The sequence below is a fragment of the Vollenhovia emeryi genome, unplaced genomic scaffold (assembly GCF_000949405.1).
Source record: "Vollenhovia emeryi isolate VEMERY1.0 unplaced genomic scaffold, V.emery_V1.0 DF939176.1, whole genome shotgun sequence".
Lineage (NCBI taxonomy): Eukaryota > Metazoa > Arthropoda > Insecta > Hymenoptera > Formicidae > Vollenhovia > Vollenhovia emeryi.
Genome location: NW_011967190.1, coordinates 1,333,843 through 1,342,886, shown reverse-complemented (window position 1 = coordinate 1,342,886; position 9,044 = coordinate 1,333,843). Strand labels below are relative to the sequence as shown.

Here is a 9,044-nt window from a genome sequence, read left to right as displayed (position 1 = left end):
TATTTTTCCTCATCCTAGCTTACTGCACTAGTTCACCAGTGCAGCAATGGAAAATAATCCTAATTAATATCTCGCTTCGCGGGGCAGAGCAACGCTTTCCTGCCAGATTCTTCTGTTTCGTGCGAAAACGCGTTAAATGAGCCTTGTTTCATTCGATTTTGGAGGTGAGGGTGGGAGCTAAACTAAATAATTACCGCTTTATAAAATTGGCGCGAATTAACAAAAAATGGCGGACCAATCACAGCGTGCTTTCTTACGGCCGGACTCTGATTAGGGAGTCTCTATGAAGAGGCTTGCTGGCCGCTCTCAGTTTTCTCTCTTCAATTTCCTGTTTCTACGTCATGTTTCCAGTTCTTCTGTGATTTCCGAGGAAAGGGGAAGAAGTAACGTGAGTACGTCTCGGAACTTTTCCAGCTTTATTTTTACATATTTCTCGCTCATCTATGCGAGACGATAGATAGAGAGATAGAAAGATAGATATCCTCGATGTAAACGAATCTATCGTATTTATTGATATTTTGTTAAACGTCGCATGTTGGCGTCGCATGGTCAGGTTCACTGTCGCAAGTTTCTGTATCATTGATATTGAAACGTGCACAGTAATCCGTCAGTTTTTAGCAAAATTGAGTTGTTGGTAAAGTACTGGGGATGGTGAAATTTATCACAGATTATGTTTAATGCAGAATGGCGGACGCTGCTCCAGCCGCACGAGGTGGTTTTCGCGGAGGTTTCGGCTCTCGCGGAGGCTTCGGCTCTCGCGGAGGCTTGAGGGGTCGCGGAGGCAGAGGTAGAGGCAGAGGACGTGGCCGCGGACGCGGCAAGGAGGACAGCAAAGAATGGGTTCCGGTCACCAAGCTGGGTCGTCTGGTCCGAGACGGCAAGATCCAGTCTCTCGAGCACATCTACCTGTTCTCCTTACCGATCAAGGAGTTCGAGATCATCGACAAATTCCTCGGTCCGGATCTAAAGGACGAGGTTCTGAAGATCATGCCGGTACAGAAGCAGACGCGAGCCGGTCAACGCACGCGTTTCAAGGTAAACTTTATCGTCTCCTTCTCTTTTGAATACAACAATTCAAAAGGGAACAAAATGTAAAAACGCGGAGAGACCAGAGTATCTAAAATGGAACATCTTACAGGCTTTCGTTGCCATCGGAGACAGCAACGGGCACATCGGATTGGGAGTGAAGTGCTCCAAGGAGGTGGCCACCGCGATTCGCGGCGCTATTATTCTCGCTAAGCTCTCCGTCGTGCCGGTTCGCCGCGGTTACTGGGGCAACAAGATCGGCAAGCCGCACACGGTGCCGTGCAAGGTGACGGGCAAGTGCGGCTCGGTACAGGTGCGCCTGATACCCGCGCCCAGAGGTACCGGCATCGTGTCCGCCCCGGTCCCCAAGAAGCTGCTCCAGATGGCCGGCATCGAGGACTGCTACACCTCGGCCAGGGGATCGACCTGCACCCTCGGTAACTTCGCCAAGGCCACTTACGCTGCAATCGCCAAAACTTACGCGTATCTGACACCCGACCTGTGGAAGGAGCAGGCCCTGGCGAAGGCACCGTACCAGGAATTCGCAGACTACCTGTCCAAGACTCACAAAGGAGGCGCGAGAGCAGCCGAAGTTGTCTAAATAAACATCCAGGCCTCGCGAGAGCGCTTTAAAAGATTGCGAAACCAATCTCATTTTTCTCTCAATTGCTGGACCTACCGCTCCTTATTTCCCACTACATTGAGATCGATGTATAGAAACTAACAATAAGAAAGAACAGACTGGACCTACGTCCAGTCTATTGTCGTGCATACAGGACGTGTCGATGCGTACACGCATATTAATTTGCGATCGGCGCTGTAGATCACAAATGGGATTCACAAATCTTGGCTAGATCTATTTAATACATATTTGTAAATTTGTTTTATTAAGAAGCTTCGATTATGATAGACTTTTAACGGGGATGGATAGAATTTCTGGTATTTTTTTTGTAAAATGAGAATGTCTCCAAATGACGTTAAAAATATGAATTCGCTAATATTTTTGAGCGCGCACAATAACGAAAAGCCTTTGTACCCTACGTTTTACAATTGTTACAATTTTGCGAAACAAAGTGTCATTACTTTTATAACTTGGGGATCCAAGGGTCAACGTACGCAACTTGAACTCTTCGTCAATTAAGAAACTTATTTATTAATTCCACTCATTAAGAAACTTGGGCGTATCCTGAAACCTCTTTTATCGATGAAAGAGGGTTCAGAATATAAATGCCCATTCTACACCTAGGGATGATCCTACTTGTGGCTCATCCGAGTGGAGAAGTTTACACGGACATTTTACTAAGACTATCGTACCAAGTATGGTTTTTGTATGATTTCACTATGATTTTTAACACTCTTCTTATGTAGATATAGCATCAGAGCCTGTAAACTGTTTCAATACGACGATCTTTGTCCATATATTCACTCAATCGGATCATCCCTAGGTGTAGAACGGGCATAGGGCCTTGACGCACGCAATTTTAATTCAATTAAAGAACTTGTGAATCTATCAGGGATCTAATGAGAGAACACGGCGTCACGTATCGTCAGCGGCGTCTTGCGAAGCTCTGTACCTCTCGCAGGCCCTGTCGAACGTCTCGAGCGTGTGGTCGCACATCTTCTCGAGGTCCTGGAGGCCTCGCTTCAACACCTCGATCACATTCTCGCCGGTCGTCTGGATGTTCAGGTGCACTCTGTTCTCCGCCGGATGCGGCACCGTGTGGCCGCAAATCTTGACCCCAGGACTGCGGGAGAGATTGGAACAGGCGTTAGAGAAAATTGTTCGACAATCCAATAATACATACGTGAGTTATGTAACGCACTATTCGCTTATCACGGAGGCGAGCGCGTTCCCCAGGGTGTGTCCCTCGTCCTCGAAGACGAAAGTCCCGTACGTCTCCTTATTTGCACCAGTCTGCAGCTGCGTGCAACAGTGAACAATGAAATCATTCTGCTCCCCCGACGTCAATTATCGTTGTTAATCTGCGTGCTTACCCGCGAAAGACGTTTTTCCATCGCGTTCGGCACCACGGGTCTGCTCACGCTGAACCGCCTGAGGTTTCCTAACCTCGGAGATCGAGACACCTCGATATCTCGCACGAGCGGCTGTTATGCTCTCGTGGATGTGAATGCAATTCTCGTGGACGTGTATCTCTCGCACGTGCGTATCATCGGTTTCACGCGAGTGCTCGTAACAGCCGGTGATTTTCGCACCTCGGAGTTTCCCTCCGTAGTCGACGACTCGGCCTCGTTTCAAACCGGCTTGATCCGAACCGAACCTAACCTAACCTAACCTAAATTTGCAGCGTTCGCGTGTACGTCTCGTCGACTCGTGAGTCGCTTCCCCGATGAGCCTGAGACGGATCTGCGATGTCATCGTCCGGCGGAACTTGCGGCCGCGAGGCGCCGTCGCCGGGCGCTTCCTCGCCACGGAGCCGAAGGACGAGGTCGTCGACATAGCCGCCGCCGACGAGCAGCCGGTGTACGTCTCGGACCCCAAGCTTGAGGAGGAGCTCGACAGGAAGCGAAACAAGTCTCGGCTGAGTACGCGGGACAGGAACATACTTATGGGCGTGCGCCCTTACGACGAGCCTATGGTGTGGTATCACCGTACGGTGAGGTACAAAAGGCGTATGCTGGGCAAGTACGGGCTGAGTAGCGTCGACGTGCCAGCCGGGTTTGCGTGGCCCACGTTGAAAAATGTGAAGGACGCTCAGGAGTACGAGAGGGTCGCCTTCCCGCTGTCCCTTCAAGAGAGATGGGAGAAGTTGGAGGAGACGAAGCGGATGAAGGCCGAACAGGCTCAAGCGAGGTACCGTCTTTGTCAATTGTATCACTAGTGCTGGACGCAATGTTTACAATCTGGGAACTTGTATATTGAACTGCGATGTACAATTTGCAGGGAGGCTGAACTAATTGAGAAACTGAGCAAGATGGATCAGTGGGCAGCCGAGTTGAACGCGAAGGTCAATAAGAAGAAGGCCGACCTGGAGGCCGCCAGATTGCGCAAGGAACGCTTGGTGGAGGAGGTCAGGAAGCACTTTGGCTTCAAGATCTCGTTCAACGACGAGAGGTTCAAGGCGATGCTAGAGCAGAAGGAGAAGGAGGAGAAGAAGAAGAAAAAGGAGGCTAAGAAGAAGGCGAAGATGGACAAGTTCAAGGACACAAACCAGGATACGCCCAACGATGCGGGTGCGGGAGATGCCCAAGAGCAAGCAACCGGAACGACGAAATCTGTAGAATAGTAACGTTTTCGTTCGCAAAGTATAATATAAAAATTCTGTATAGCTAATTTATAATTCATCAGTTCTCCCTCGGGTCTGATTATTTCGAGGCAGAACGTACAGCCAGTGTGATTAAAGCACTCGACACTTTCCTTTACATTTTATTCAAGTAATCGATCAAGTGTCTCAGCACGAGATGTGGCGAAGTGAAATTGGCTACGATCAAAAAATATCCAAATGTTTTCTCTGGCTTTACATTGTTACAGAAGCTTGTCTTTATAGTAGAAACTTTCCAACGGGCACTTGGCGTTTACTCCGGCGCGAGTATAATCTAAATCTCGGGGACAATATACACATGCGTAATAATAAATATCATGCCTTTTTTTTCTTTACTAATACAAAAACATTACACACTGTTTCGCAAAAGACTAGAAGAAATTATTCTAATGCATAGTTGATAAATGACGCTCCTCTTAAGACACTTAACCAGGCACACGTTGGACGACATGTAATTACGTTGTTTATCTCGGATTTCACTCTCGGGCCCTGCTAAAAGTCCTTCGGTGATCACCGCAATTATCAAACCATCGAACTACGTTTGCGTTTGAGAGACGTGACTGCCTCACATTTGTACCGCGCTCGACTCGTTATCCGTTCGTTAAGCATATCAGTTAACCGGCTCAGCTGGTCCAGTTAAGCTTCTAGTTACTTTAGCAGCCGCGTCGAATAAAAATGACTTAACATTCCGCGATCGTCATTGCGAAAGTTTCTCGAGCAGGATCAGCTTCTCGTCATCGTGCAGTCCTCGTTGTCCCGATCGACTGGTGACTTTCATCTCCCGGTCCGAGACGCCCGACTCGGTCTCGGCGACGTCGCGCGGCCGCGCGTTCTGTACCTGAAGTTCGTCGATCACAATAAAACGTAACTTGTTGCCCTCCGTGTGTCAGGCGGACTGCAGCTGCGACGGCGACGTTAATTCGTAAAACTGGAAGCTGAGCTCCTCGCCGAAGAGATTCTCCGACCCTATGATCTCGGGATCGACCACGTTTAATCCCAGACTGTTCGGATTCAGATCCGTCACTAGATATCCCTCGCTCACGAGGCCGCATTCCTCGGCAACGACCTCCTTAGACACCGGGTTTAGGAAATCTGCGAATTACATTGGCCAGTGACGAATCGAATGTCTCTTAATTCCTGAAATGTCGAAGCGATTTTACGGTATCCTCACCACTTTCCTTGAAGGGGCATTGAAGCTCCACTTGCTGCGCCGTCTGCTGGTTCTGCTGACTCGCCTCTGCATCGTTGTTGGTCATCATCATGGGAACTAGATACTGCACTTCCACCTCGCGCTTTATACCGTTGAGTATTTGCTCAGCCGAGTGCTCGAGCGTCACGGAATTCAGTATAACGTCGGTGTCCTCCTCGGAGCTCGGCTGCGCGATGCTCGCCGTCGCGGCCTCCACCTCGTCCATGATGTCACTGCAGTGTCAAGATGCTCGTTCAACAATGCGTCGCAAACAGCTTTGCAAAACTCGACGACGAATCGCGCTAGACTTTTTACCTGATGATTTTGTTACTCCGGGACTCGTCGCAGTCATTTTGCGCTACTTGTCGCGCCGACATTGCGTTTGCCAGGCCGTTTACCGCGAACGGACGAGGTCTGTAATCGCCACGATTCGCGATCGCCCAGAGGTGACCCGCCCCGTGAGGCGCTTTCGAGCCTTTCCTGAAGTGCGGATTTATCGAGAGATTATGCCGGACGGAGTTCTTCCAGCGATCGTCATTGCTTTTATAGTAAGGAAAATGCTCCCTGAAAACGCATGAAAAAGTATCTTATACACTCGCTTTTAATTATACAGATTAAATATGATTTGATATTTTCATAAAAGAAAATTCTCGTACATATTTTTAGCAATTATAATAGCACTCCCAGGAGAGCTACTATAATTATTTCACCTGGGCAAATCGAAGGGAACGCGATCAGGGGCGTTACACGTAAAAACGTAAACGGCGGCAATTTGCGTCCCTACGAAACTAATTTTCTTCACCTGCTCGCGGCGATGTCACGGTGCGTTACGCACCTCCCTTCGCGATTAATTTCACGAGGTCCCGGCAAAGGACGAAAGACATTTGACCCAAGGGTGCATTCGAAATGCTAAATGGCGTATTTACTCGCACCGCTGATCACGATGATCGCGGCGAACGTTGTCACTTATACCAACAGTTTAGCGAATCTGTTTGCAAGTCATGTGTGTACAACAAACCGACGTGACGAGAATAATACTTTAATGCCCGTTTCTACCAATGTAGAGTAGCTTTAATCTCGGCTTAACTTAATTTTTATCTACCAGTTTGAAAAATTAGAAGAAAAAACAAAAGCGACAAGCCTTATCGGCGCGCAGTTCACGAAAGTCCAAAAAGTACGCGTAGACAACATCTTTATACTGTTATTGCGACGAATATTATCGTATGCCTCGGTGATCGAATTGGTGAGACGCCTGCCTAGAGTGTAGGCAGGTCCAGGTTCAAACCCTGGCTGAGGTAATATTTTTCGCAATAAATTTTCTGTATTGTTAAAAGATGCCAGGTACTGTCAAGAAAATACTAACGTTGTTAAAAGACAAAAAGTTAATCTACATTGGTAGAAATCGTCGTTAGCATCGCCCGTGATTTAAAAATGCAGCCCCTAAGTGCCCTTTGAGAGCCATTTAAATTTGACAGTCGTTACAAGCCGAATCGTGTCGCAATCGATAGTCTTGGATAACGTGCGGATAAGATTTATGAAGTTTCAGATATTATATTTGCGACTCTTTGTATAGAATTATCGGATAGATAAGATATTTCTTCTGGCGCAATTGTTCGAGCGGCTGAACCCGGATGATCTATATACGCCTTTTCCAAGGAGCCCGAACGGCGATCGAACAGGTGAAGGCACAGGAGCAGTAAATTGTGCGCATTCGTGTTGAGGGTTGCAACGAAGTATGGCCGAAGGGTGAGGAGTTAGTGCCAGGTGGTGCCAAGCAACGGGGGCAGTGGTACCAATTGGTACCATCCAGAGTAACCCACCCCTCCTCCCCCTCCCCAATCAGCCGCGGGCCACGTTCGTGTAAATCCGTAGAAAACCCCTTGCGCGTCCTATACGCGACTAAGAAAGGCACTTTCGCATATACTTGGAATAAAACTTGCAAATACATTTGTCTCGTAAGTTCAACTTACCGGTTTAAATCGATGAATCGTTTTATTTTAATTTGCTCTTGTCTCAGATTAGGGATTAAAGCGCTATACGTACACAATATAAAAGTAGACTAAAAGAAAACATAGATTGTTAAATATTATAAAAAAACATTACATGTAACTGATGTTTAATTAGACACTTAAATGGAAGGCAATGGAGGGAATATTGTAAGGGAAGGTGCAAAGACTATAAAGCTGTAGCACACTACGTACAACAATTTCAGCAAGATGCTGCTAGGAAAAATCTTCAACTAATAAGCGATAAGTGAACTTTTGCTGCCGAGACTCACGAGATCCACTGGTAAATCGCGGAGACGGTGAGCTCGCCTCTTTCCTGCAGCGCGTGCTCTATCAGTTCCGTGTAGGTGAAGGGCGGCTTCTTCGGGCCGTTGGACGACGCAGACGAGAAATTGCGGCTGTCGATCCCGTTGGCGGGATAAGTCGCCTGATTTGAGTCCTGTCGATACATCGACGGATTTTCGTGACTGCCGTGTCCTCTTTTGACGTCGTTGGCGTAATTGGAACCGTGCGACCTTCCGTTCGGCTTATTCTTGTTGCCTGAAAATGCGCAGTCACCCGCGGAACAGTAGATTCTATTAACGGGACGTATGCATTGGACGTTTTCTCACTCGCAATTTAAGTAATGTGTAAATATTGAGGATTGCGACACCGTCGCGGAAAGACCCGCGTGTAGAAAGTTGCCCTTCCTCTCGCGATTAATCTTGGACGACTCGATACGAAGGGTATCCCTTGAAAATAATGGAGGCAAAGATTTGAATTTTTATACCAACACGAGCGACACGTCCCTTTATGCTCCCAACCTTCTTTCAACTTTAGTTTGTTCGCGAAAGGACGAAGATAAAGCGCCTATTTTACCCTGCACTCTCCTCACCACAATAATTGTTCTTCGTTGCCGCGATGAGCCCCGTGGCGGACCTGTCGTCCGTGGCTTCGATGAACGAGTCCAGTTTGAAGTCGAGCAGCCACGATAAATTCCCGTTCTCCTGATCCTCGAATTGCTGCTGTTGCTGCTGCGGCGGCGGCTGCTGCTGCTGCTGCTGGCTATTGCTCATCATTTCCTTATTCTGTTGCGCGTTCAGATTGGCAAGTGAGATCATGGGAGCGGCAATCGGCTCCCAATAATTGGCCGTCACGTCCGGTTGATAATTCAGCTCCTCGATGTAGGCTTCCGCGGGATGACGCTCGGTGCATCCGGACAAAATTGACGAGGACGAGGGCGACGACGACGAAGAAGACGACGTCACGAGGACGTCCAGGTTCTGCTGTTGCTCCAGATCCGACACGGTCGTCCAGGTGCAATTGGTGCCGTCCACCAGCAGCACCTCCAGACGGGCCACCTGCGACTCCTCGACGGCCTCCTGGCCGGACATCGGCGAGAAGAGGGCCGCCGCGTTGGCGATGATATCGTTCGACGTAGCCACCAGCTCCACTGGCGTTTCCAGCTCCTGGAGGTAGTGCTTGCGGCCTGTCTGGCGAATGTCATCGCAGAAGCCGTCGATGTCCAGCTCGTCGAAGACCTTTCGCTTGGGGCTGTCGATA

The 9,044-nt window shown here is 48.6% G+C and overlaps 4 protein-coding genes across 9 annotated transcripts in view; 2 read left to right on the top strand and 2 right to left on the bottom strand.

Moving 5' to 3' along the window:
* The first annotated feature begins 298 nt into the window (after positions 1-298).
* Positions 299-1,675, top strand: LOC105563421 (40S ribosomal protein S2-like). 2 transcript variants are annotated; one of them, XM_012015010.1, is made up of 3 exons: positions 299-392; positions 684-1,035; positions 1,139-1,675. In XM_012015010.1, exons 2-3 carry the CDS (start codon positions 685-687, stop codon positions 1,625-1,627), a joined length of 840 nt encoding a protein of 279 aa, XP_011870400.1. In that variant the 5' UTR covers positions 299-392; position 684; the 3' UTR covers positions 1,628-1,675. The 2 variants fall into 2 exon arrangements, with proteins under 2 accessions (XP_011870400.1, XP_011870401.1); XM_012015011.1 differs by having other exon boundaries at positions 308-388.
* Positions 1,676-1,885: 210 nt separating this feature from the next.
* On the bottom strand, positions 1,886-3,099 carry LOC105563417 (probable DNA-directed RNA polymerases I and III subunit RPAC2). Its single transcript, XM_012015003.1, has 3 exons — positions 3,022-3,099; positions 2,850-2,947; positions 1,886-2,771 (listed from the first exon to the last, which is right to left on the bottom strand). Exons 1-3 carry the CDS (start codon positions 3,040-3,042, stop codon positions 2,564-2,566), a joined length of 327 nt encoding a protein of 108 aa, XP_011870393.1. The 5' UTR covers positions 3,043-3,099; the 3' UTR covers positions 1,886-2,563.
* LOC105563418 (stress response protein nst1) lies at positions 2,778-4,620 on the top strand. Of its 2 annotated transcripts, none has more exons than XM_012015005.1 (3): positions 2,778-2,831; positions 3,333-3,838; positions 3,929-4,620. In XM_012015005.1, the coding sequence occupies exons 2-3, from the start codon at positions 3,375-3,377 to the stop codon at positions 4,269-4,271; spliced, it is 807 nt and encodes a 268-aa protein (XP_011870395.1). In that variant the 5' UTR covers positions 2,778-2,831; positions 3,333-3,374; the 3' UTR covers positions 4,272-4,620. The 2 variants fall into 2 exon arrangements, with proteins under 2 accessions (XP_011870395.1, XP_011870394.1); XM_012015004.1 differs by lacking the exon at positions 2,778-2,831 and adding an exon at positions 3,106-3,187.
* A 134-nt stretch (positions 4,621-4,754) lies between these two features.
* The window catches only part of LOC105563419, a 5,753-nt gene continuing 1,463 nt past the window's right edge, over positions 4,755-9,044 (bottom strand). For 3 of the 4 annotated variants that reach the window (XM_012015006.1, XM_012015007.1, XM_012015008.1), the window contains exons 3-7: positions 8,377-9,044; positions 7,775-8,042; positions 5,812-6,060; positions 5,479-5,729; positions 4,755-5,399 (exon numbers count right to left, since the gene is read on the bottom strand). In XM_012015006.1, coding sequence (XP_011870396.1) covers positions 5,194-5,399; positions 5,479-5,729; positions 5,812-6,060; positions 7,775-8,042; positions 8,377-9,044 — 1,642 coding nt within the window. In that variant the 3' untranslated portion in view covers positions 4,755-5,193. The remainder of the gene's footprint in view (positions 5,400-5,478; positions 5,730-5,811; positions 6,061-7,774; positions 8,043-8,376) is intronic. The other variant, XM_012015009.1, reaches the window with a different exon arrangement.

Excerpts from the sequence above, each read along its gene's own strand:
- LOC105563421 (XM_012015010.1), top strand. The coding sequence starts at position 685 with ATGGCGGACGCTGCTCCAGCCGCACGAGGTGGTTTTCGCGGAGGTTTC. Across the intron at positions 1,036-1,138 it reads GTCAACGCACGCGTTTCAAG|GCTTTCGTTGCCATCGGAGA; the intron begins GTAAACTTTATC and ends AACATCTTACAG.
- LOC105563417 (XM_012015003.1), bottom strand. The coding sequence starts at position 3,042 with ATGGAAAAACGTCTTTCGCGG. Across the intron at positions 2,948-3,021 it reads TGGAAAAACGTCTTTCGCGG|CTGCAGACTGGTGCAAATAA; the intron begins GTAAGCACGCAG and ends TGTTGCACGCAG. Across the intron at positions 2,772-2,849 it reads GCCTCCGTGATAAGCGAATA|TCCTGGGGTCAAGATTTGCG; the intron begins GTGCGTTACATA and ends TCTCTCCCGCAG.
- LOC105563418 (XM_012015005.1), top strand. The coding sequence starts at position 3,375 with ATGAGCCTGAGACGGATCTGCGATGTCATCGTCCGGCGGAACTTGCGG. Across the intron at positions 3,839-3,928 it reads GCCGAACAGGCTCAAGCGAG|GGAGGCTGAACTAATTGAGA; the intron begins GTACCGTCTTTG and ends TACAATTTGCAG.